This window comes from Trichosurus vulpecula, chromosome 5 (assembly GCF_011100635.1).
Source record: "Trichosurus vulpecula isolate mTriVul1 chromosome 5, mTriVul1.pri, whole genome shotgun sequence".
NCBI classification, from domain to species: Eukaryota; Metazoa; Chordata; class Mammalia; order Diprotodontia; family Phalangeridae; genus Trichosurus; species Trichosurus vulpecula.
In genome coordinates this window covers 272,068,245-272,096,224 of record NC_050577.1, presented here as the reverse complement: position 1 = coordinate 272,096,224, position 27,980 = coordinate 272,068,245, and the positions used below count along the sequence as shown (strand labels likewise).

Below are 27,980 nucleotides of genomic sequence, written 5' to 3'. Positions count from 1 at the left end.
AGGGAAAAAACCTCCTAGCTATTTTTCTCCTCTGACCAAGATGGAGAGTGAAGTGATAACTCCCTCCTGGTCCAGTCAGGAAGCCAGCCCAGAGCAGCAACAAGGCAATAAAACACTCAGAAAGAGTTGGCCAAAGACACTATCCCCTCATGAATATCCTTGGAAGGGGGGAGAAGAGAGGGTGCTCTTATCTTCAAGCAGTTCCTATGAGCCAGGCCCAGAGGGCATAGGGCAGAGGTAGGAGCTTTAGGCAAAAGAGGCACAGAAGTTGAGGAGATAGGCTTGCAGCGTGCGCAGGTGGGTACAGGGAGCCATCTCCCCACTATCGGCCACTCCTCTTGGATAGGCTGCTGGAGGAGATGATCTTGGTGCTGGAACTGCCACCGCTAATCCCAAAGCCACTTCCGCTGCCTAAACCACCACTTAAACCACCTCCTAAACCGCTGCCCAAACCACTACCCAGCCCAAGCCCAGAATGGCCTCCAAAGCCTCCTCCTATGGCTCCAGAGCTGACGCTGCCACCAACCACAGCTGTAGGGGGAGAAGCAAAAAATACATATATGATAAAGTACTAACACAAAGAAATAAAATTAAAAATTAATAAAAATAAATTAATAAACAATCTTAATTAATCAACAAATCTAAGATCAAGGCTCCAAAAGTCTAAATCTTACTCAACATATGAACAAGAGGACATGAGGGTTACTTACAGATGCTTATAGCACTCTGGCATTCTCCAGACATTCTGTGGGAGAAGAAAAATACCTAGTGAGTCATAAGTCATTCTGTCCAGTCCCTGCTTCTAGATAGGATTATTCCTCTCACCCTCCTGAGCAAATGAGAATACTCTGTTTTCAAACCTCCTGTTTCATTCGAACAACAGTTTCTGAAGGAAATCTTTAGGTCTAACTAAAGGCCCTTTTGCTGTCTGATGCTTCTCACTAGAAAACTATTCTGGCCTGGAGCAGATCTAGCTAGCTACCCGGACCTGAATTCTGAACATTCCAGGGAAGGTGCAAACCAGGCAGTGGGGGAGAGAATTGGGCTCACAAGCCAAGTTCAGTTTCCTTGCCTACTGGCTTCCACCTTCTCCCTATGTCTCCCCACCTCTGCCACCACTTCACCTGCACTCTTCTCCTTCCAGCAGTTTCCTATAAGTGGCAATCTCAAGGTCCAGGGCCAGCTTGATGTTCATCAGCTCTTGATAGTCTCTCAACAGCCGGTTCAGCTCCTCTTTGGCCTTCCTCAGGGCACTCTCCAGCTCAGTCTGTTTGTTGAGAGCATCCTTCAGGGCCAGTTCCCCACGCTGTTCAGCATCAGCCACTGATGTCTGAAGAGTTTGGCACTATGGGGGGAAAGGAAGTGTTAATTGTCAGAGAGTGCAGAGTCCCAGAGAGGGCAAAAGATTAGACAAGAGTAATGCCTAGTAGAGCCAGGTGTTGCAAATCCTTTGACTTTAAAGCATTAAAAAAGCTTATTAACTCTGATTCCAAAACCAGAACTCTCACCACTATATATACTATATTGCCTCTCATACTTTGAAAACCTGAAAGGGATAGATACTTGTCAGTTATCCTTCATTATTACTGTTATTAAAGAAAACTGAGGGCTAGTGAAGGAAAATGACTCACCCAAAGTCACCCCCCAGTTAGGGCATAGCTAGGACCTGGATCCATGTTTCCTTACTCTAGCCTTATTAACATGAGGATGGGTGTCCATCTGATTTGTTTTAGCCACTTCACCCATTTGCCTCTCTAGCATTACTCTGCTTTGTCATTCCTCCACCCCCCACCTTTGTACCACCCCATGCCATCTTCCCTGGCTCTGGAACAGAGCTGGGACTCACCTGCTTCTTGACGTTCTCAATCTCAGCTCGAAGCCTCTGAATCATCCTGTTGATCTCAGAGATCTCACTCTTGGTGTTCTTCAGATTATCACCATGCAGGTCAACAGAATTCTGAAGCTGCTGGACCTGAAGGTCAGGGAAATGCCAAGTTGGGTCAACTCTCCTTTCTCCAAGTTGGGTGGCGTGAATAGCCATACCCAAATATTAAATAATCACTAATCATCTCTGCTTGGTTTGGAGACATATCTATGTGGTCCCTTTGGAGCAGATTAACCACCATTCTGCTTAGCTGAGGCTTTTGCTTAAATTTGCCAAGAACTTATTGAGGGATGGTGTAGTAGTCTTAGAAATTCCAGAAGCAGAGCCCCACAGACCATGCCCATCCCCAACCACACAAGTCTTCCATCACCCACCTTGATCTGGTACAGATTTTGAGCCTCTGCCTTGCTCTTCTGGATGATGTCCTCATACTGTAGTTGGACCTCATTGATGATGCTGTTCAGGTCCAAAGATCGGTTGTTGTCCATGGAGAGGACCACAGAGGTGTCACTGACATGAGTCTGCATCTGGGACAATTCCTAAAAAGTGCAAAGATAGATGTTCACCCCTGCGCCCTAAGGTATATCCTTCTAAATTATTTCTGATTGTTCAAAACCTGCTTTTTCAATTTAAGTGGGACTAGACCATAGAGGTTTGGATTGGCCTAAAGCTTCTAACCCCTTGAGAACACTATATGGGGAAAGCAGTAGGAAAGAGAAGACTCACTGAGAGGGAGCAAGGCATAGTGGGAAAGGTCCTGGTCTCATAATCAAAAGACATGGATTCATGTCCCACCTAAGACATGCATTTCCTAGCTATGTGACTGGAAGCAAGTCACAACCTCTTTGAACCTTAATTTCCTCATCTGTAAAATAGAAATGAGAATATTTCCACTGTACTAAATACCTCATAGAGATGTTGTAAGGGAAATATTTTGGCACCTTTAAAGTGGTAACAGCAGAATGAGCTATTTATTTCTGTAGGAGGATAGTTGTGCTGTCCTACAATAACTGTTTCAAAAGTCATTAATTCAATTTAGTTCAGTACTCTCTGACTATCTTCCATGTGAAAAGAATACTCTGCCCTTAACTCAGAAGGCACTGTATAAAATGGAATGGGTAACTATCGCCCATGGAATTTTTGACCCTGAAGAATTCCACTAACAGAACCAATCCCTTCCATCCATAGACTCTCTGGCTTATGATCACTTCTACCATTTTGAGCTCTTCTCCAATGAGTTTTCATTTTCCAGACAAGGAAAAAGAGTTCCTTTAAATGGAAAGGCCTTGTTTCTAACCAGCAGTATCACAGATCCAGAGGAGAATAAAGGAGTCCTCACCAATTCATAAAGGGCCCTCAAGAAGTTGATCTCATCATTTTGGGCATCCACCTTGGCCTGCAGTTCCACTTTGACCATGTAGGCAGCATCTACATCCTACAAAGTGGGGTAGATAAGGTAGCATTTTGTTACTGGAACCACAACAGGAAATATTTCAGTTATATTTGAAGAAGTACATAGAAAAAGCTAATTGAAGGGGACAGTGGCCAGCACAGTATCAAATTCTACCTGTAGAGACAGTTCTAAAGTCCATCTGGGGGAAAAGGGATAAATTAGCCAAATGGGCCACCTGTATAGCCTAGATTTCTCAGCTCCTGGCTCAGTTCCCCAATTCCCTTTGACTACACAGACCTAGGCAGCATTAGGTAGACTGGAATTTGGAATATTGATTTGGTTCAATAGGGATAGCTAGAGTAGATGAATCAAGTCAAAGACCGACCCAAAAAAAAGGAAAAAGAAGGTATCACAGGCATTTTTCTGCCCTCTTCATCACCAGTTCAATTTAATAAGTATTTGTTGACTGCCTACTATGTGCAAACCACTGTTCAAGGCTCCATAGATACACACAAACACACACACACACACACACACACACACACACACAGTTCTTTAGAGAGCTCACATCCTACCTTCTTGAGGACCACAAAGTCATTCTCAGCAGCTGTACGCTTGTTGATCTCTTCTTCATATCTGTTGGATTCAGAGAGAAGTGGGGTAGGAGAGGGAAAACATGCTTAGCTACTGTTTCTTGAGCCACATATCTAGAGGCTACCAAACACTCAGATAGTTGAAAATGTCCAGAAAATTGAATTTTCCAGAATTCTCCCATAAGATGGAAACCCTGGAAATCAATCTTGACACTATAGAAGCAAAGAGAAAATTTGAAAGTTTGTTCCAAAGGGAGAGGGAAAGGAATTGAGGGCTTGTATCTACACGATGCTACACAGAGGAAAGCCAGCCCTCATCCAGGTAATTTGATGCTACCAGAGGGAAAGAATTCAGGATTTCTATCCAATTTGGCCATCTTGGTGATGGCTTGCTGATATTTGAGCCCCTTTGGTGCAGGGTAGAAACAGCCTCTCTTAACACTAGAAGGACGTGTATTTTCTCACCATCACATGCCTGTCTGGTCTCCAATTTCATGTGATAAGTTACACTAGTTGACTCTGCTTGTTAGAGAGGGAAATCAGAATCACAGATGTCAGACCTGAAAGGGACCTTAACTATCATCTCATCTAATTTTGCAAATGAGGACAACTTGGGCCCAGAAAGGTGATTTGCCCAAGGTCACTCAGTTCATCAGTGACTGAGCTGAAACTAGATGCTAGTTCTCCTGACTCCCAAGCCAGTCCGATTTCCACTACTCTAAGCCTTTTATTTGACCATGCTATCACATCAAAACTGCCTCTAATTCTTGAACCTCAACTTGGAAGAGGACTGGGCTTGGTGGTAAGATAATGAGTTCTGTTTTGGACTTGTTGACTTTGAGATATTTGGTTTTAGATGTCAAATAGGCCATTGGTGGTATGAAAGCACTTTTTCATTCATTTGTTTATCAATTCATCCACTCATTTATTTAACCATCCAACTTATTGAGTGCACAAAGATGTGGATGTCTAGAAGAAGGAAGATGGACTCAGTAACCTTTAATGACCCTTCAGTATCTCCAACTCCTAATGTCTAGGAGCTTAAAGAGAGTGGACCTGGGTTGAGAATGGTCATTTGCATATGATATTGGGCTCCCAGAAAGTTAGACCAGGGAAGAGACCCCAGAAATCAGCTAGCCCAGCTCCTGGCAGCTTGACAGCCCCAGCCCCACTACTCCAGGCCCTACATACTTGCTCTTGAAGTCTTCCACACTGTCCTGCATAGACTTCAGTTCAGACTGTAGGCGACTCTTGTCATTGAGCAAGCCATCCAGCTTCTTCCTCAAGCAGCTGAGATAGGCCTCAAAATAAGGATCTAGGTTTTTGCTAGACGTAGTAGTTGTCTGCTGTTGTAGGAGATTCCACTTGGTCTCTAAAACTTTGTTCTGCTGCTCCAGGAACCTCACCTACAGTAAAAAAAAAAAAAAAAAGGAAGCCAAGTGTCAGAAGCTGTAGCCTTGGGCAGTGCAGCTCAGCTAACCCAAACAAGCCCTAGAAGGGAACCCCCATTTAGAAACAGAAAGAACTTCCTGACTTCGAGCACCCTGGAATAGTTTATTTGAAAACACTGAGTTCATGGAAAGAACACAGTTCTTCTCTTCCAGCAACTGAATTCCTGAAAGAGAACTGCCTTCCATCTGAAAAGAAGGGGAGGCGGAGAATGAGTCATCTAATCTCATAAACTCAGAGGTCAAAGGGATCTTAGAAACAGGTAGGTCTCAATTCCCCTATCTCTTAAATGAAACAGTCGCATCTTTAAGACTCTTTCTGATACTTATGGTCTATGGATCTCTGATTTCCAGGAGAGTTATTGTAACTACAAGCTTTCCTCTAGTAAAAAGAGCTTGGCAGGTCACACCAGGATAAGTAAGGGCTTAGATTACTACTCAAGAGTGAGTTCTTAGTTTGGTTTCGGCAATAACATCTGCCTTAAATGGTCCCTCACTATGTTCCTTGGATGTGCCAGTGGAAGGACAGTCAGTCAACATCTAAGCACTGATCACTATGTGAACAGCTATTGTGCCAAGTATTAGAGATAACAAGAAAGGCAAAAACATAGTCCCTTCTTTCAAGGAGCTCACATCCTAAACAGAAAGGCAACATATAAATAATTGTGCATAACTAGTAATGACCGAACAAGTTGTGGTATATTATTGCAATGGAATACTACTGTGCTAAGACTTACTGGAAAGACTTGCATGAAATAATGAAGAGTGAAATGAACACAACCAAGACAATATTGTATGTAAAAACAGCAATATTATTTTAAGAATGACTTTGAACAAATAGGTCATTTTGACTATTATAAATACCCAAATTAAGTATAAAGGACACATGAAGAAAGCTGCTATCTGCATCCAGAGACAAACTGATAAATAGTATGTATAGAATAAATAGCATGTATAGAAATATGTATAGAATAATTTTACATATATACCTTGTGTGTCTATTGGTAGCCATGGGGGGGGGGGAAGATATTTACATGATAATTTATTGTATATTTGAAAGGAATAGCAAGTTATGCATAACATTAGCAATTTCATGCACAATCATCTTTTTATTATATTGTATAATGGAAATGCTTGTTTTATTCCATATAATAAAAATAAAATTTAATAATAAAAAATAATTGTGCATAGAAGATATGTAGTGTGTAAATGTTTTGAATGATTTAGATTTGAGCTCAGTGAAATAAAGTAAGATTAAAGTGGCTTCAAAACCAGTCTCCTTCAGATCTGTAAGCACTAAAAGTTAATGATACTTCCTAAGTTTACACAGATGCATTCTAATACAAATGTATACTTAGTAATATATTAGGACATTATACATTAGTATTAGAACGCATAATGTGTTACGTCTTCTAACACTAATATGTACTTCAAAAAAGCCATAACATTCCCTACTTCCTGACCTTTAACAAGAATAATAAATCATTACGAACCAGGATTTTAGAACTAGAGAGACCATTAGAAATCTTCTAATCCAACCACTTTGTTTTACAGAAAAGGAAACCAAGGCACAGAGAGAGACGTTAAATATCTTGCTAGAGATCACTTAGGTAATAAGTGACTGAGGCAGGATTTGAACAGAGGTCTTTAGACTCCAAATCCAGGGCTCTTTTGTCAACTTCTTATTAGATACATTCAAACTCTTCTTGATCTGGCCCTTGTATATAGGATGAGCAAGATTTAGACATATTATTAAAAGTCTGTCTGAGTAGAACTCATGAAAGAGTTGTCTTAGCCACTAGGGGAAAGGGCATCAGGCATCACACTCATCCAACTCTTTCACAATACATGACTCAGCTGTTTGAAGGCTGACTAGCACTCCACCAGCCATCATATTTGGCTCTTAATCAGCCCATTGGCTAGACCAGACATAGGCCAGTTCTTCCCAGATTTGTCTTCACAGTCAGCTCCTCAATGGAGTTAAGCCATATTCTTTCCCAAGCCAAAACCTTCTCAAAATAGGGAGGCCATTGAGTGGAATGATGACTTCTACTTTAAAACCATCGGGACTGGAATCCAAAGAATGTAGGACTTCTCCAATATGTCACAGCACATCCTGTGAGCTCAAACTTGACCAGCAGGTTTGCTTTGGTCTCTATAATATCCCGAGTTCACCTACCAGTTCCAGTAGGTAGCATTCGCATATGACATTTAGATAGTGCTAAAACCTTTAGTTTACAAAGTATACTTTACAAATATTATTTCACTTTATCCTCACAACACCCTAGGCAGTAGGTGCTACTATTATCTCCATTTTACAGATAAGGGAACTGAGGCAAACAGAGTTTAAGTGACAGTCCCAAGGCCGTACAACTAGTAAGTGTCTGAGGTAGGATTTGAACTCAGGTCTTACTGACTCCAGGTAGAGTGCTCCAGGTAGTCATCTATCTGGAAACTGAACTATAATTCCTTGAGTTAGAGAAATTTTTCCATTTAGTAGCTAGGAAAAATTGAAACCCAGAAAGGGTGAGTGACTTGCTTCACGTCACATAGCATATTAGAAAAGAATCACAGAGTTTTAGAGTTTAGTCTTAGAGGTCATTTTGTTCATGAGGAAATTGAAGCCCAGAAAGGAAGTGACATGCCCAAGGTCACACAACTAGTACTTGTCAGAGCCTACCCTTATACCTAAGTACTCTGAATTAGAATCCAGGATTCCTTCAGCCTGAGACTCCAGAGTTCCACAGCCTAATGCCTTTTATCTAGACTCAAAACAGCTCACCTTGTCGATGAAGGAGGCAAACTTGTTGTTGAGGGTCTTGATCTGCTCCCTCTCCTCTGTCCGCACCTTCTGGATCTCTGGGTCAATCTCCAGGTGGAGTGGGGTCAGCAGGCTCTGGTTAATGGTCACCTCTTGGATCCCACCAGCAGGGCACACAGGGAAGCTGGATCCCCCTTGGCCACTGAATGCCCCACCAAATCCTCCACCAAAGCCTCCAGCACCAAAACCTCCAGCACCAAAGCCTCCGGCACCAAAGCCTCCAGCACCAAAGCCTCCAGCACTGAATCCACAACCAGCCCCTTGCCGGCCCCCTGCTATGCTGATGCTTCTGTTCTTTCCAAAGTTATAAAGACTCCTGCTGCCAAAGCCTCCAGAAGGGGAGCAGCGGCCTCCACCCCCAGAGATGGAAGCAGAACTGAAGGCAACCCGCCTGCCCCCTCCCACCACTGCTGATCCGCTGCTGAAGCCCCTAGAGCTGCTTCGGATGCCTTGAGCTCTGGCAGTCATGGCTGGTGGGGAAGAGAGAACCTTCAGAGAACTGTAGCCACCAGTAAGAGGGGAATCAGGCCAGAGCCAGTGAACGAACAGACCTCTATTCAGGGCTCTTATATATGTGCTGGAGCACTTGGGTTTGGTTGCAGGGGCATAAAAGGAAAAAAAAATCTGAAACATCCCTTGGGCTGGGTCTTTGGCAAGAGCTCATCTTTCTTGTACCTGCCTTGTCACTAAACACACCTACAGAAGTCATTTGGAGGGCACAGTTACTTGGATCAGATCACTTGCACCTGCCTGATAGCCTGCAGGGACTCTCTATGACACTGATATCAAAGGCAAACTCAGCAATATTAGGGAACCAGACACTGCTCAGCAAGAAATTGAGTCAGAAGACCTGGGTTCAAGCCCTATCTCTGCCATTCACTGGCTAGTTTTAGAATCATAGGAATGTAGAGCTTAGAGCTAAAAGAGAAAAAAAAGGCCATCTTGTTCAACACCATTTTACAGTTGAGGAAGCTGAGACCCAAGAAAGTCAAATAATAAACATAATAATAATATAATAACAAATAGCTAGTACACAGCACTTTAAGGTTTACAAAATACTTTACAAATACGATCTCACTTGATTCTCACAGAAACCCTGGAAGACAGGTGCTATCCTATTTTACAGTTAAGGAAACTTGAGGCAGATGGGGGTTAAGTGACTTGACCAGAGCTAGTAAATATTTGAGGTGGGATTTTAACTCAGGTCTTCCAGATCCCAAGTCCATCTAGATGCGTTAAGTGATATTGGTGTGACAAAGTCTAAAACAGAATTTAAACCCAGTTCCTCTAACTCCAGAGCCACTGGTCTTTCCATTATACCATGAAGATGGCTTGTGGCAAGCTACTTCACCTGTCCAAGTCTAGGTTTTGTATATGTGTGTATATGTATATTATATATATACATGTATATATACATATATTAGATAGACAGACAGACAGACAGACAGATAGATAGATAGATATACAAGTAAGGGTGGAACTAGATGATTCCTGAGTCTCTTAATAGTCTATAAATTCTCAAGTGACCTTTGGGACCCCTTCATATGTTGCTTCCTCCCCTTCCCCATCTCATCAGCCTCTTTTGTCATGATTCTTGGTTCTGACCAAAATGATCTGAGACACCACCAACTATTTTCCATTTCCCAGCTTCTCACAGTCCACTCCACCCTTCCCTATCCCCAACAACAAGGATTGTCAAGCTGGAAGCAATCATAGACCATATAGAAAATAAGCAGGCAGGGTTTTATATGGTTAATATGATGCTTTATCTAATTCAATCAATCATCATGCCCACTCTGGGATATGTAATGTAACCACTATTAGCCTCCATTTTAGAGAATTGATAAGTGACGCTTAATGAGGTACTTGTTCCAAGCACTAAGTGGCTAAGCCACGATTCTAACCCAGGTCCTCTGACTCCAAATCCAGCATGCTCCCCATGTTGCTTGTCATCCATAAGGCTGCACTGGTAAATGTTTAGCAATCCATTTGGGGGGGGGGGCCGTGTACACATGACACGCTTTAACCTGCATTGTTACCATTTTCTCCATCACTTTCTTAATTAAGTCTAAATAATCAACAAAACAATAAATCAGGCTCTGTTTTGTAGCATTTGCTGATTTCCCGCATATAAATGTTCACACTGAAGATTAAACAATCAGGTCTCGAGAGCTGGTTTGAATGGGCTCCAACACCCTTGCGTACTCTATCTGATTCAGCCTCTACTCTATACAGGAATCCCTTCCAGCATCTTCTGCAACTTTCCTATTACTATTTCCAAACTCTGATTAAGAGCTGCTGCATCCTCAAAGCTTGAAAAAGGAAACTGATAACATATTCACAATCACTTCTTTGCACCACTTTGCTCTCAACACTTCTGCTTATGGTAGGCACTATTCGTTTGTGCTTAAGGAATCATGGAGTTTCAAAAGTATACATCTGTCTGCAGTCCAAGTTTTTTGTTTGTTTTTAGGAGAGTCTTTTGGTGAGACTCAATCTCCCTATCTTGCGCAACCTGGAAATGTAGCAGTTAATCTCTGCTCAGTCCCACTGCTAATTGGCACAAAAGCCTGGGCCAGTTAACCCCACTTTAGGCAGCTGAGTGTCCTGTTCCCCAATCCCAAGAGGCTTACCATATGGGCGGCAGACTTTGTGGTAGCAGATTGAGCAGACACCCAATCAGACTTAACCTTACTTCATCTCAGAACCCCTTAACTCAAACAGTCCACCAGCCTCAGCGTCTCCTGTAGCAGGAATTATAGGCAGGCACCACCACCACACCAGTCTGTCTGTTTCCTATAGAGTGTTCTCTATTCTGTCCTATCTGGTCCATTTGATGTCCACATAAAATGTTGAGGCATTATAAATAAATCACCCCAGCTGCCAAGATGATATTATTAAGAATACATAATTTATTACCACATAATGATATGTCTCTCCTAATGTTCCCATTGACTAGGGGAATCTGGATAATAGAGACACGTGAATCCTCATCTGAATCTTCACTCCAGCCACAATTGGTGCTGTTACCTATTAACTGCCCGTCCTGCTTTTGGAAAGTATTGCAAGTGAGAAGCAAAGAAGTGGGATTTTTCTCCCCTGTCTTTTCCCTGCCCTACTAATCTAGGCCTGAGTAGACAGGCAGCCTCTTGAGGAGGGGAAAGTGGAAAAAAGACAGAGACTTGATCTAGAGCCTGGATAATCCACACAGGAGTAATATGTTCCTAAACGGCTGTGAGCTGTACAAACCAAGGAGAAAAGTCTAAAAGAAACAAAGAGAAAATGGGAATGAGCCTCTTCATTGTAAGGATGAAAAGAGTGGAGTTGAAAAGGCCTTAAGATCTTTATAAAGACCTAAGAAGGTCCAGAGATCAATCACTGTCACTGTTTACCCTGTGCTGAACACTGAATTCTCTCTGCCCATCCATCATGTCCTTTCTGTAAACTCCCCTGCCCCTGCCCAGAAAGAGGAATTAGAAAGCTACTCCATCAATGGTGTCTCAGAAAGCTAGACAGTGAGGGCAGGGGAGGTCCTTAGGAATCTAAAGGCAGACAGGGTTGACAGACCCTCAACATCCCCCCAGGAGAGAGAGAGACATAGGCAGTGAGTCAGTCAACACCTATTCATTAAGCCTTTGGGGACCACAAGGGCTGCATTTTATCACTCACATGTTATCCCTGCCATGAGGACCAAATTCTAGGCCCCTCCTTCTATACCATTCAGCCCTTTCAGCCAGTCTTTTCTTTTAATTTCCAGCTAGACTCTTTCCTCATTCCCCACCCCCAACACACACACACACACACACACACACACACACACACACCCCTCATGCTCTCTTGTCCCTAGAGGCTATTCCCCAACATCCCCACCAACCAAGGTTGCCTTCTCCCAGAAGCAGCTAGGTGGCACAGTGGATAGAGCCCTGGGCCTGGAGTCAGGAAGCCCTGAGTTCAAATCCAACTTCACTCACTAGCTGTGTAACACTGAGAAAGTCATTTAACCTTTGTCTGTCTCAGTTTCTTCAACTGTGGTGAAGAAAATAACAGTCCTACCGTCCAGGGTTGTTGTGAGGGTTAAATGAGCTAATACATGTAAAGTACTTGGCAGATAGTAGGAACTTGATAAATGCTAATTTCCTTCCTTCCAAAAGAACCTGGGTAGGGATCATCTAATCCAGGTCCTTTAGGTTAAAGAAAAGAAAAATAAGACGCAGAGAGGGGTAGCGATTTATCCAAGGTCACGTAGGTAGATGAAAGAACCAGGACTAGAACCCAGATCTTTGGACTCCAATTGCACATGGCATGACCCAGTCACTAAATGCTATTTCTCCCTTCATCCCAACTTCTGCTCAAAGTTTGCTTCATCTAGGAAGCCTTCCCAGATTAGCTGCTTTCCAATTCCTCATCCCAGCCTAACTCCCCATTCCACCAGCATTGATGTCCGGATCTCTGACCAGCTGCTGCTAAATCTATTTCCATCTGTGTGAAAAAAAAATGTGTGCCCATCACCCAAAGGACAAGGGACTGTGTCTCCTCTTCCCTCTAGATCTCCACCCAGCCACTCAGACTCATTATAGGGGTTCTGCTGAAGATAGTGTATTGGTTACCGAAGGGCTCCTTTCCCCAACAACTGACCCTGCTTTTCTTCACAGGCTGAGGGCTAAATTTGCATAGCTAAATTCACTTACCCAATCTAAATTTGGGCACCAGATATTAGCACACTATTAGTGGAGTTATGAATTGATTCAACCATTCTGGAAAGCAATTTGAAACTGTGCCCCCCAAATAACTAAACCATTGAACACTCTGATGAGGTGATTCCACTGCTAGGACCCCATCCCTAAAGAGATCAAAGACAGAGAAAAATGACACCTATGTACAAAAATATTTCTAGTAACTTTTCTGGCAATGGCAAATAACTAGAAACTAAGGGGATATCTATCAGTTGGGGAATGACTGAATAAATGATAACATGTAATTGCAGAGGACTGATGATGAAACACAATACCCACCACCTGACACTAAGGTAATAAACTCAAAATGCAGACTGAGACACATTTTTGGTCATGGTCAATTCAAGAATTTGCTTTGCTTAACTGTGTATATTTGTTACAATGGATATCTTGGTTTGTTTTTTACTTTTTGGTTTTTTGCTGTTCAGTGGGAAGAGAAAAAGATAGAAAACAAATGCTTTAATTGAAATCAATTTTTTAAAGGTTTCAGGGCCAAAATGAATACGTTCTTTCCAGACAGATCAAACAAAAGCCATAGTGCCCTAAGCTCTGCTTCATATAGTATAGATAAGATTTTTCTCAGAGAAATTCATATCCCTTTTCTGGTTCCTCAGAGGTATTTCTCCCTTAGTATGAACAAATATGAGGAAAAGCTGGAAAATAGCATGGTTTCTATACTAGGTATAGTCCATACAGGCCTAGCTAGGAATGTCAGTGGGCAGGCACCAACAGCTGTGTGAACTGAATGAACTTAGTAAATCCAACTTCAAGGAGTTTTCTCTCTTCTTCTCTATTTTCTTTCCAAATGAAAGGTGGAAAGGTGGGTTGGAACCTAAGCCAGGGGTGGATAAACTGGAAATGAACTCCCCAGGCCCTTAATCCTTCCTGTTCAGTGACATTACCCTAATATCACACCCTCCTGATGGCTTACCTTGTCCTCTTCACCCCAATTCCATCCTCCAGCTATCCCTTGTCTGTTTTATTGGGGATATTTATGAGCTAGAGTTTATTTTTTTAGAGTTTTTAATCTAATGGTAGTTTTTTCCAGTTTCCACACATGCAAAGACAATTTCCAACATTCATTTTTTGAAAAATTTTGAGTTCTAAATTTTTCCCCCTCCCTCTTCTCCCCCCTCCCCAAAACAGCAAGCAATCTGATATAGGTTATGTCCGTGCAATCATGTTAAACATATTTCCACATTAGTCATGTTTTGAAAAAAAAGAAATAGAACAAAAGGAAAAAAACACACAGAAAAAGTGAAAATAGTATGCTTTGATCTGCATTCAGACTCCATTAGTTCTTTCTCTAAATGTGGATAGCATTTTCCATCATGAGTGTTGGAATTGTCTTAGACCATTGTATTGCTGAGAAGAGCTAAGTCAACCATATCTGATCATCACACAATGTTACTCTTACTGTATGCAACATTCTCCTGGTTCTGTTCATTTCACTTTCCATCAGTTCATATAAGTCTTTTGAGATTTTTCTGAAATCCCCCTGCTCATCATTTCTTATAGCACAATTGTATTCTATTACGTTTATACACCACAGCTTGTTCAGTCACTCCCCAATTGATGGACATCCCTTGTTTGCTTTACTGGAGATATTTATGAGCTAGAGTTTATAACAATAAAGTTGAAGCTACAAGATGGCACCCAATGATACCTTTCTATTCTGTATCGTCTCTTAGGAAGGTATCCTGTTGTAGTGAAGAGAAGACCTGAGTTCAAGTCCCAGCTTCATGATCCTGGACAAGTCACAACCCTCTGGACCTCAATTCCTCATCTGCAAAATGGGATCAAAATGCTTACAGTATGATCTCATAGTCTTGTTATAAGAAAAGTGCTTTGCAAACATTACAATGCTACAGAAATAGCAGTTTTTCTTAAGTACTATAGTGCATCTTCTTTAACAACTCACACTTTGGCAGTGCTCTCAGCTTTACAGAATACTTGCCCTTATAACAACTCTCTGAGGCCAGCAACAAACTTCTTATTATCACCCCCATTGTACAGAGAAGGAATCTCAACTCTTTCATTTCTCTTCTCGTAATCTCGCCAAACCTCAGTTCCCTTATCTGAAAAGTAAGAATTATAATAGCTACAAAAATCTGCCTCCCAGGATTGCTGTGAGGGTCTAAAGAGGATGCTCTGAAACCTTTTGAAAGACTTAGGAACATTGACCAAGGCAGTGTCCAACCATGATTACAGAGGATCCTGAATGAAGCAAGCGACCTGCCTCCTGACAGAGAGGTGAAGGACTCAGGATGCAGAAGGAAACACACATTTTTGAACATGGCCAATATGGGAGTTTCTTTGCTTAACTCTGCTTATTTGTTACAGGAGTTTTTTGAAGGTTCTCCTCCATTGGGTGGGTGGTGGGAGGGAAAAGAAATAAATATTTGTTAACTGAAAAATAAAATAAATTTTTTTCCTAACAAATGCTCGTTGCCATCAAGTGCCATCTATAAATGTGAGCTGTTGTTCTTCCAGATCACAGGAGGTGTCTAAGTCAAGCCCCAATACCCACTTGATATGAATGTTGAGAGGTAGGGAAAGTTCTAATTCAGGTGGGAGTGCCTTCTAACTCTGAGAATTAAAATAAGTATAATGGTCCCTTTTTTACATGCAAGGGACTCCTTGGAAATAGAGGAAATAGAGACTCCATCAAGCCCACAGTCATATGGGTAATAAGCGGCAAAGTATAGCTCCAAACTCAGATCTCCTGATGTCACCCTCTTCCCACTACACCAAAGGTTCTCAACATGTGGTCCTCAGATCCTTGGGTGTCTCCAGAGACTCTTTCAGGGGATCTATGAAGTAAAAACTTTTCAAAATAAGACTAGGATGTTATTTGCCTACTAGAATATTCCCTTTTCCAACTACGTACCAATGGAGACCAGATTTTCTTTGTATACTTCAACCAAAATGACATACCATGAGAGATTAAATGCAGAAGCAAAAAGGAGAACCAACTGTCTTCTATTAGGCCAGACATTAAAGAATCACAAAAAAATGTTAAAAAAAAAAAAGAGAGAGAGAGAGAGAGTTACAAAATATAAAAGACAATGTAAAAAGAGTTTTAAAATGTAAAATAATGCCTCTTCTAATTTTTTTGTTTCGCAAAATAATTTTATTAAAAATGTTATTTATGTTAATATATAGTCTCTGAGGCCAAAAAATTTTAGAAGCTCTATACTATACCATAAAGCTCCCCTCGGAAAGGAAATTCCACCATGCTTCCTGGAATGTATCATTTGGATCAGACTGTCTATCCCAAATGGCCCTTCATCTCTTGCTGCTCTCTCTTGGTAAGAACAGAGAACTGGGACCTCAAAAACCTCAGTTGAACTGCTGTCTCCCTCCCTCCCAGTTCCTCACCAGGCTTACACACTGCACTGATCTATTCAGGCACCTCTCCTCCCCTGAATCAAATGAGATAATATCAATGAAGTGCTTTGCACAGTGCCTGGTACATAGCAAGTGATTTAAAATTGCTTGTTCCCTTTCCCCCTTGGCACCTCTGTTTTCCATACTGTCAAGGACATGAGAAGCTGTCAAGGGTGTGAGAAGGGTAAAAGATTGTTTATTTGCTAAAGGCTTTGCAGGGCTCTGAGGTAAGCCCTTGTATTCAGCTCTGGGATTATTTATACCAAAAAGCCTCTTTACAACCTAAGCCCCAACCCAGGTGGGTGATACGGGAAAATGCTCCTGCCCTCGGCCAAACCTGTTCCCTCTCTCCATTCAGTCACCCAGAATTCAGTCACCCTGAGTCACCCAGAGACTTGAAGCCAGCTTAGCTCTCAGGGTGAATGCATGGGGAAGGAACTATCAGTAGTTCAGTAAGGGGGAGGCACAAATGTGAGGGTCAGGAGGTGGCAGCATCTTCACACAGGAGCCCCAGGCCCTGGCAGATCAGGGAGGACTTAAAGACACTATTAGGCAACTGTGGTCTGGGTTATTATGTACCAGACAATGAATAAAAGCTGATATTGCATGCTGAAAAAAAATTTATGTAGAAACTATATTTATATAAAATATATATTTGTGATTATATAAAATATACGTATATTTTCTATGTTTACATAAAAGATATTTATATTTTGTTTATATAGAACATATTTATGTTTTATGCTTGTATAAAACATTTATAACTTATACATTCATATAAAAGATATTTTCTATGTTTATATAAAAGATATTTATATTTTATGTGTTTATATAAAATATATGTTTGTACTTTATATATTATATAAAATATAGACTCATCTTTTATACATTTACATAAAATATAGATTTGTATTTTATACTTATATAAATATATGCTTATATTCTATATTTATATAAAATGTGTATTTATGTTATATATTTATATAAAACATATTTCTATATTTCAACCCATATATTTATGTAAAATGTGTTTTATAAACTTATATCTTTTATATAAACCATATTTATGTGGCTTATAGTTATATTTTATATATGTTATATTGATATATTTATTAAATACATATTTTGTATAGGGTATTGCATGTCAATATTATATAAAAACCTTTTTGAATACAGCACCAAGGGCTCCAAACTACCATTCAGATGTTCCCACCTCATCTCTTTCTCTCCAATACCTCCCTGGAGGCTATCTCTTGAAGTGTATGGACAATGACCTGAAGTGGGTTCTTTACACAGGACCCATCAGGGTCCAAACAGCCCCACAGTACTTGGGATAATAACCACTAGTCTCAAGTAAGGAGGAAATTTTCCAATCTCATATTCTCATGCCTCTCAATCAATTACTGTGCTCATTGAGCAGATCTGGAAGCAGAGATAACATAACAACTTGTTCCCCATTAATCACCTTCTGGAAGCCACAAAAGGCCAGAAGCACCAGGGATAAAAGTTTGAAGCCATCTTGAGAATGCTAACACACTACCACCCCAATGTGGACACAGTTTTGAAGCACCACAGCAACCACCACCTCCAGCCCATCTTCAGACAGATGGAAACAATGTCTTCCAACCATTCTCTTTTGGACATGGAAGTCTTGTACCTCAGTTTTCTCCTTTTTCCCTCTCTACATGGTCCTGGGTTACCACATAATCACTCATTTGGAGAGGTATTTGCTGACAGATGCAGGAATTGAAACGGATAGGACAAAATGATCAAGTCTCCTTTTAAAAGTTAAAAAAAAATGTTTAAAAATGTTTTTCAAATCATATAGAAAGCGTTAATTCCAGCTGTTGTAGTGAATGGCCCTAATTTAGGGTGATATAAGAGCCTTACTCCAACTTAGAATATTTAATAACAATAATAATAGGTTCATAGACTTAGAGGAAGAACAGACCTTAGCCACTATCTACACCAAATCCTTCATTTTACAGATAAGGAAACTGAGGCTGAGAAAGGTTAATTCAGTTGTCCAAAGTTACATAGATAGCAAAAGAAGAAAAATAAGATTTGAACCCAGATCCTCTGACTACAAATTGAACACACTTGCTATTGACCAACACTTCATGCCAATAACATTTCTACAGCATTTAAAAGGTCAGAAAAGTGAGGACAGAGCCAAGAAACAATCCAGCTGAACTCTCCCAACATTCCTTCCCAAACAACTTTAAAATAACACCTTAAATCAAACCTTGGAGTGGCAGAGACAACAAAAAATCAGGGTGATTTGCTGGCATTGGGTACAACTAGGATTTATTGGCAACTCTATTACCCATACATAGTTCTGGGTCACAATCACAGAACAGGGAGGAGCACTGGGGGTCAGTCACAAGGGACCAGGGACCTTGGTTGCAGAGTGCCGGTACTTCTTGCTGCAGGGGACAAAGTTTCTTTTCTGGATCAGAGTGCAGACCAAAAGAGCAGTGTCCGCACATCTCTCAGGATCACAACACTTTGGAAGCATCAAAAACTTGCAGACCCCAAGAACTAGCTCTGAAAACAGCACCACAAAAAAGTCTGAAGTTTGGCGCAGTGCCTCCCTACCCAAGTTGTGCAAAGCCCAATTTTAACAGAAAATTCAAAGTCAAGAAATGGATTAGAAAAATGAGCAGACAACAAAAAAAAAGAATTTTACCAAAAAAAGCTACTAGAGTGGGAGGGAAGAACAAGACATAAACTCAAAAGAAGACAACAATGTGAAAATACCTGTAAACAAAGCCTCAAAGAAAAATGCTAATTGGACCCAAGCCCAGCAAGAATTCCTGGAAGAGCTAAAGAAAGATAAGAATGGTAGAGGAAAATGGGGGAAAGAAATTAGAGTGATGCAAGAAAATTATGAAATGAGAATTAACAGCTTGGTTTTAAAAAAAGCAAAAAAATTCACTGAAGAAAAGAACTCCTCAAAAAGCAGGATTGGCAAAATGGAAAAGAGATATAAAATCTCACTAAGAAAGTAATTTCTTAAAAATTAGAATGGGGAGGGGGGCAACTAGGTGGCACAGTGAGTAGAGCACAGGCCCTGGAATCAGGAAGACCTGAGTTCAAATTCGGCCTCAGACACTTGACACCCTTACTAGCTGGGTGACCTTGGGCAAGTTACTTAACCCCAATTGCCCTGCCCTCCCCCCTCAAATAAAAAAGAAGATTCAAAAAAATTAGAATTGGGCAAGTAGGAGCTAGTGACTCCATGAGACATCAAACAACAATAAAACAAAGTCAAAGGTGAAAAAAATAGAAGCACATGTGATATATCTCGTTGAAAAAATAACTGACTTGGAAAATAGATCAAGGAAAGGTAATTTGAGAATTGCTGGACTCCCTGAAAGCCATGATGAAAGAAAGAGCCTAGACATCATATTTCAAGAAATTATCAAAGAAAACTGCCCCAATAGCTTAGATCCAAAGGGTAAAATAGAAATTGAAAGAATCCACCAATCATCTCCTGAAAGAGATACCAAAATGAAAACTCCCAGGAGTATTATAGTCAAATTCCAGAGCTCCCAGGTCAAGGAGAAAATACATCAAGTAGACAAAAAGAAACAATTCACAGCCAGGATCACAAAAGATTTAGTGGCTTCCACATTAAAGGAGTAGAGAGCTTGGAATATTCTATTCCAGAAGGCAAAGGAGCTAGGATTACAATCAAAACTTATGTACCCAGCAAAACTAAGTATAATCCTTCAGGGGGAAAAATGGATATTTAATGAAATAGAGGACTTTCAAGCATTCTTGATAAAAAGACCAGAACTGAATAGAAAATTTCGTATTCAAACACAAAATTCAAGAAAAGCATAAAAAGGTAGACATGAAAGAATAATCCTAAGGATCTCAAAACTATTAAACTGTTTACACTCCTATACAGGAAGATGATACATGTAATGCCTAAGAACTTTATCAGTTAAAAAGAGTTTGCATAGACAGAGAGTATGGATGTGAACCGATTATATTGGAATGATCTCCCAAAAAAAATGGAGTGAGAATGAGGAATACACTGGAAGAAATGAGAGAGGAAAGGTAGAATGGAGAGAATTTTCTCACATAAAAAAGGCATGCAGGAAAGAGATAATTTTTGAACCATACTATCACTGGAATTGATTCAAGAGGGAAGAATATATATACACATTCAGTTGTGTATAGAAATGTAACTTACCCAATAGGGAAATAGGAGGGTAAAGGGGAAACAGAAAAATAAAGGGGAGAGAATGACAAAAGGGGGGTCAGATTAAAGGAGGCAGTGGTTACAAGCAAAATAGACATTTGAGGAGGGACAGGATAAAAAGAGAGAACAAGAAACAGAAGCAAATGGGATGGAAAATGGGAGTTAGTAAGTTAGTAGTGAATGTGACTAGGATGTGCTCACCCATAAGATGAAAGTGAATAGTAGAATGGATTAGGAATCAGAATCCAACAATATCTTGTTTAAAAAAGAAATATTTGAAACAGAAAGACACACAGTTAAAATAAAGGGCTAGAATAGAATGTAAGGTAGGAGTAGCAATCATGATCTCAAAGCAAAAGCCAAAATAGACCTAATTAAAAGGGAAATTCAGAGAAGCTATATTTTGCTAAAAGATACCATAGGCAATAAAGTAACATCAAAAAATTTTACAGCAAGTTTCTCTGAGAAAGGCCTCATTTCTTAAGTATATACTGAGTATAGAACTGACTCAAATTTATAAAAATAAGAGCCATTCCCCAATTGATAAATGGTCAAAGGATATGAACAGGCAATTTTCAGAAGAAGAAATCAAAGTTATTTATAGTCATATGAAAAAATGCTCTATCACTATTGATTAGAGAAAGGCAAATTAAAATAGCTCTGAGGTGCTACCTCAGACCTATCAGAAATGACAGATGCTGGAGGGCATGAGGGAAAGAGATATGCACTAATAAATTTGTTGATGGTGTTGTGAACTGGTTGAACCATTCTGGAGAACAATTTGGAACTAGACCCAAAGGGCTGTGTACTCAGCAACACCACTAGTAGATGTGGATTCCAAAGCGATCAAAGAAAAATAAAAAGGACCTATATGTAGAAAAATATTTTTAGCAGCTCTTTTTGTGGTGGCAAAGAATGGCTCACCAATTGGGGAATGGCTAAACAAGTTGTAGCATATGATTGTGACGGAATGCTTTGTGCTGTGGGCAATGACAAGGGAAGCGGTTTCAGAAAAACATGGCAAGACCTACGTGAACTGATGCAGAGTGAAATGAGAAGAACCAGGTGATCATTATGCACAGAAACAGGAGCATTGTAAATAACTATCAGCTGTGAAAGACTTGGCTACTCTGGTCAATACAGTGATCCAAGAAAATTCCAAAGGACTCATGAGGGAAAAAAAAAAATGTTTTCTAGCTCCATAGAAAGAACTGGTGAATTCTGAGTACAAATTGAAGTATGATGTACAAAATGAGTATAATGAGTACAAAATGAAGCCTAATGAAGTATAATTTTTTCACTTCATTTCTCTTGCTTTTTTTGAAATGGGGCTAATATAAAAATGTTTTGCATGCTTTCACGTGTATAATTGATAGCGTATTGCTTGTCTTCGCAGCGGGTGGGGGAGATGGTAGGAGGCAAGATGAAACTCAAAATTGAAAAAGAAAAGAATGTTGTAAATAAATAAATACATGATAAATGTGAAAAGAAAATAAAAAGTCAGAAACTACTTTCCTGACAAATACTCCTGGTAGACAACAAGACTGGGACTTAAACCCAAGTCTCTCTTGTTTTTTTCCTTTTATTTTGAGGGGGGGAAGGTGGGCAATTGGGGTCACACAGCTAGTAATTGTGTTAAGTGTCTGAGGCTGGATTTGAACTCAGGTCCTCCTGACTCCAGGGCTAGTGCTCTACTAACTGCGCCACCTAGCTGCCCCCCAATTCTCTCTTGATTCTGAGTAGAAGAGAAAAATTCTACTTTGACACCTCAAGGTTGTCAACTAAGACAACCATCCCTTGGGAAGAAAGACAGTAGAAAGAGACCAAGGTTAGCAGATTAGTAGTTGTGTTACAGCTTACTCCTTCCATGTACTCTGATTCAGTGCCGCTGGCCTCCTTACTATTTTACACACACACACACACACACACACACACACACACACACACACACACACACTCCATCTCCTAACTCTGAGGGTTTTCCCTGGCTCTGCCCCGTGCCAGGAACACTTACCCTCCTCATCTCCACCTCCTAACTTCCTTCCAGTCTTGGTGCAATTGAAGTCTTTGGCATCTTTCCCTGATCTTAGTGCCTTCCCCCTAAGACTACCCAAGTTTGTTCTACATAGAACTTATTTGTTGGTGTATCTCTATCTGCGTAGTTGCTTTCATATCGTCTCCCCCATGAGATCATGAGTCTTTAAGAGCTCTTTGTATCCATAGTGCTTAGCACAGTGCCTGGCACAGAGTGAGGCTTAATAAATGCTAGTTGACTGACTTATAGAGAGGAAGAATGACACAGAAGATAGAGTTGGCCTTGAAGCTAGGAAGATCTCTGGCACATACTAGTTGATGAGCCAGCTCAAGTCTTTTAACTTGTCGGTGCCCTAGGCAATTCTCTAGGAGTATAAATTACAGAAAGGCTACCAAGTGCATTGATGGAGGAACCATTTCCTCACCCAACACTTAGCATCATACCTGACATGTAGTAAGAGCTGAAGAAATGCTTCTTGATTGGACTGCAGGAGTTCTCTGTGCCAGCGAATTCAGAGGTCCACATCCTAACCCCATTCTAGTGCTATAGTGTAAGTACACAGGCAGACTCTCTTTGACTTCCCAAGGCACAGGAGGTGAGTCTGAATAGGTGGAGAGTTAATGAAGAGCCTTGAATGTCAGAGTGAGGGATGTGTAATCACTCCGATAAATAGGAAGGAGGCTTTGCAGGTTTCTGAGCTGGGGGATGATATAATGAAGGCAGAGTTCTAGGAATTCTGTGGTGTGCATGGTGCACTGAACAGGAGCAGACTGGAGCAAGGCAGCCCACAGAGGAAGCTGTTGTAGTCATCTGGATGGAAGAAGAGAATAATTAGAACCAGGGAAGGAGGTAGCTGGGGAACTGTCAAGGAAGAGGCAAATCTGAGAAAAACTGAAGAGGAATAATTAACAGGACTAGATGATGGATTAGGTATTGGAGGATGATGGCAGAATAGAAAGTAATTTCAGGTTGTGATTCTAGGGAGGACATTAGTGTTACTGTGGTGGTTTAGAGGTGCAGGGACCCCAAAACTATTGAGGTACTGGGCAGAGTTGCCTGGAAAGAACTGAAGGACTCAAGCGGTCTTCTAGTCAAGTGGCAAAACTTTATTGTAATGCTAATTAAGCTGGCAGTGAACTCAGAACCTAATGGGGGTGAATCTAAAGCTTATATAGAAAAAGTTCAGTGAGTGGTATGCCAAGTATGCTAATTAGGTGGTCTGGGATGAGATCACGGAGTGGTCAGCTCCCAAAGGAACATATGATTTCTGTACTTTGAGTGCAGATGTCATTCACTACTACTACCAGAAACCCTATGGGGGCAGGGCATTGGGGGTGTCTGCTATAGCTGTAACCAGGTAGCTTCTGGATTTGCTTTATCAGTACATGATAGTTCTGCTGGTATAAGATAGTACTGTTTATACAAAAGAAATTCTACAGAAACCAGCTTGTTCTTGTAACAGGGAGACGTAGTTTGCCTCACTGGGGTGCACTAATGAGTTATTGCCAGATATAGGGTCTTTGGGCTGGGGACAGACATGATTCTAGGGTTGAGGTCCAAGTACTCCCTCAACTGGGGAAGTGGCTTGGAAACTCTTTTACTATATTTCAGGGTCCTCAAGTCCTGTCCATCTCCTGTCCTCCTGCAGGCAGAACTCATTCCAGCTCAGATAAATGCAAATCTGACTCCTTTTCTTCCACACCTGCCAGTACTGAGATGCCCCCACCTTTCCTTGTTTCCCTGTGTTGCTACTGCCCACCCACACACTTGAGATGGTAGAAAATCTTTCATGGTATCTATCCCCCATGTCTTCCTCTGGCAGTGGAACCTTAAGAGGGTTCCAGTATTACTAGAGGTGGGGATCATTGAGTCATCATTCTGCTTAATCATTCTAGAGGTCACCTCCAACAGTTGGACAAGGCCTAAAGACAAAATCAAGTTTTTTTGTTCCCCAATTATACCAAGGCCTCCTTGAGGGCACAGATAAATTAGAATGGATTAGCCCATGGGTAGGGAACCTGCAGCCTTGAGGCCACATGTGGTCCTTTGAATGAATCCAAACTTCACCAGCCTCGAGGCCACTTATGGCCCTCCAGGTCTTCAAATTCGGCCCTTTGACTGAATCCAATTCACACTCACTTGGATTCAGTCAGAGGGCCACACTCAAGGACCTAGAGGGCCACATGTGGCCTTGAGGTCACAGGTTCCCCACCCCTGGACTAACCTTTCAGCTTTCTGGCTCCCAGTCTGCCCTGCCTCCACCCTCCTCACTCCTTTTCTCATCTCCCAGAAACAAGACTGGTCTTCCCGAAACACTACTCTGTTTCTCCCTTGCTCTGAAAGCCCTGAAGGCTCCATTCATCATTCTTGTCACCCTCAAATTCCAAAGGAGGGACTTCAAAGTCTTGCTGCCACTGCATGACCCTCCCTGCTTTGCCTATGCAGCTCAAAGTTCCCGACTCCAGTCATTTGGGTGATACATGGCATGTTTAGTCTACAGAAGTGGGTACATAATACTGAAGAACTGGGGGGCTTAGACTTGTTCTCTTTGGGGCCCCAGCAGGAAGAACTAGGACCAATGAATGGAAAATACAGGAAGGCAAAATTTAACTCAACTGGAGGAATTTTCTGACAATTAGGGCTGTCCAAAAATGTAATGGTGGAAATGAGCCCCCTATCACTGGGGGTATTCAAGTTGAAGCTGGTTAATCATTCCTCAGAGCTATCATAGAAGGTGTTGATGCTTCAGTAGGAGTTAGAATACAGGACCTTTAAGGCCTCTTCCATCTCTGAGATTCAGTGATTTAAACAGCCTACTCCAGAATGCAAACAACTCAATCTTCCATTTAAATCTTGCCCTCTAACACCTCTGAATCTTCTCATGTTCTTTTCCCCTGGCCTAGGGTACTCTCCACTACCTCTCCTTTTCACCTCCTTCCCAATGAAGAAGTCCTCCAACTAACATTCCCAGGCTTCGCTCCCCCTGACCCAACATCCTCTTTCCTTCCCATCTTTGTAGGTATAACAACAATCAAACTGGCATACCCAGGATGGCCGCTAGTCCAGGTTCTTAGATCTGCTTTACTAAGGAAAGCAACTTTAAAAGGGTCAATGATCTTCTTTAATTACATGAAAAAAAAGAGAAATAAAGACCAACACACAGGGCTCTACTGCCTGAATCAAAGCTTTACATCCACCACTGAATCAAGAGAGCCTTTACCTCTGAGGAGTCAGGGAGCTCTGAACATACGGCCACTCAGAGTCTCAACCAGGGAATCACAAGATCCTTCTCATAAATGAGCCCCCAAAGCAAAAGCTCACCTCTCACAATATATACTCTTTCATCTAATAGGCTCAGAGCCTAATTAGAAATCAACAAAAGATGCTTCCTACAAGCAAGCAAGCTTCCCTTAATGGGCTCCACATGAGGCCTATTGATGGGTGGGGAAGATCTTATTCCCCATTAACCTTACAGTAGGGTAATAAAAATCCTACAATCTCACAGCTTACACATTTAGATTCAACTGTTTGGTTTTTCCCCTTATTACTTTACAAGAAACCTCACTAGACTTCCCTTCCATGCTCCCCACTCCCACTACCTAATCCTAAGAGAATAGCAATTTTCCCAAGGTCATTCTCAAGATACTTATCAACATCTGAACTGATCAGGCTGCCCATCACAGCAGCCAATCAATTCACAAGCATTTATTGAATGCACACTATGCACCATCCACTGTGCTGGGCTCTGGAGATACAAAGAAAAAAGTGAACCAGAACTTGTCCTGGAGGATTTTGCATTCCATCACGGGACACAGCAAATGAATATACAGGCATTTAAAAACTAGAGATGAGGACATTTGGGAAGCTAAGATGCAAGGATCTGGGGGCATCTGGAAAGGCTGCATATTGAAGGTGGCACCTGAGCTGAGTCTTAAAGGAATTCTAAAGAGATCCTAAGACTCAAGGAGGAAGTATATTCCAGACATGCAGGACAACCAGTGCAAAGACAGAGAAATGGGAAATGGTCCATGTATAAGAAACAGTGCCTGTGCTATAGAGCATATAAAGTGGAGTAGTGTGTAAGAATGTTGGGAAGAGGTTTCAAAAGGTGTCAAACAGAGATATTTATTTATACTATTTAATACTATTTGTGCTATTTCATTCTAGAGGTAAGAGGGAACCACTGGAGTTTATTGGGTAAGGGAGTGATATTGTCAGACCTAGGCTTTAGGAAAATCACTTTAGTACTTACATGGAGAATGGATTGGAGTGGGAAGAGACTTGAGGAAGGGGGCCAATTAGAAGGCTCTTCTATTTGTCCAAGTAAGAAGTGACAAGGCCTGAATTAGGATGTTGGCTGTGTAGGGGACAGGTGAGAGATTTTGTGGATGAAGGAATAAGATTTGGTAACTGATTGAATATGTGGAGTGAATGGAAAGTAGGGAGTTGTGGATGACACCAGAGTTGTGAACATGGATGATCAGAGAGATGGTGATGTACTGGACAGAATTAGGGGATTTCAGAAAAGAAGTAGATGTAAGGAGAGAGATAGCAAGGGTTTTTTTAAGTCTGAGATGCTTACAGGATATCCAGTTGGAGACATTCAATAGGACTAGAACCAAGGAGACAGACTAGCACTGAGTACTGAGATGTGGGAATTATCTAAATAGTTCATTAAACCCATGAGAGGTGAAGAGGTTACCCAGTGAGGGAGTCTAGAGAGAGAAGAAAAGGGGCTCCAGGACAGCCACCTTCCAAGGTCCTTCAGCATGGTGGACAGGCTACTGATTGGAGGAGGAAAGGAGGGGAGGAGCACACACCAGCCCACCACTTCTTATTTTAATTTTTCTAGCTGTTGAAAGCTACACAGGCACTCAGTCTCCTCCATCTTCAATGCCCTTGGTCAAAGGCCTGGTCACCTCCACTCTGATTACATCTGTATTACCAAGGAGTTAGTTGGCTTGACCCAAGCTTGGGTCCATGGATAAGATAGACTCAAGAGACAATGAAAAACATGGTTGCTGTTTATTGAGATACATCACAGGCAACAGAAAGGAGGGAGGAGAGTAATTAGAGGAATGGTCTGGGAGACACTCAGATTTGGTTCTGTTTGGGCTGGGGGCAGAACAGGGCAAGAGAGCTTCCCCCTCTCCTTACACCTGATGCTTTATGATTAGACCAGCATGTATAACAAAACACTCAGCATGCACAGGCAGTGAGACTGAGGTAAACTGAGGCTGCCTTGAGAATTCAGCAGAAGCTAATCCACAGCTAATCATAGAATCTAGTGCTAGAAGGGATTTCAGAGAACATCCAATCCAAACCCCTCAGAGAGACTTGGGCATCCTGCCCAAAGTCACACAGCAAAACCAAGATTTGAACCCAAATCTTCTGAATTCAAATCCCATAGTTTTTCCACTATACCAATCCAACTTTTTCATTCTAACTGATAGCCTCAATGCCTCTTCC

General features: G+C 41.4%; 1 protein-coding gene across 2 annotated transcripts; it reads right to left on the bottom strand.

The window, feature by feature from the left end:
* Nucleotides 1–322: 322 nt before the first annotated feature.
* KRT4 (keratin 4) lies at nt 323–8,608 on the bottom strand. Of its 2 annotated transcripts, XM_036759895.1 has the most exons (10): nt 8,102–8,608; nt 5,063–5,277; nt 3,854–3,914; nt 3,225–3,320; nt 2,260–2,424; nt 1,847–1,972; nt 1,125–1,345; nt 711–745; nt 448–531; nt 323–411 (listed from the first exon to the last, which is right to left on the bottom strand). In XM_036759895.1, exons 1-10 carry the CDS (start codon nt 8,606–8,608, stop codon nt 323–325), a joined length of 1,599 nt encoding a protein of 532 aa, XP_036615790.1. The 2 variants fall into 2 exon arrangements, with proteins under 2 accessions (XP_036615790.1, XP_036615789.1); XM_036759894.1 differs by having other exon boundaries at nt 323–531.
* Between the last annotated feature and the right edge of the window lie 19,372 nt (nt 8,609–27,980).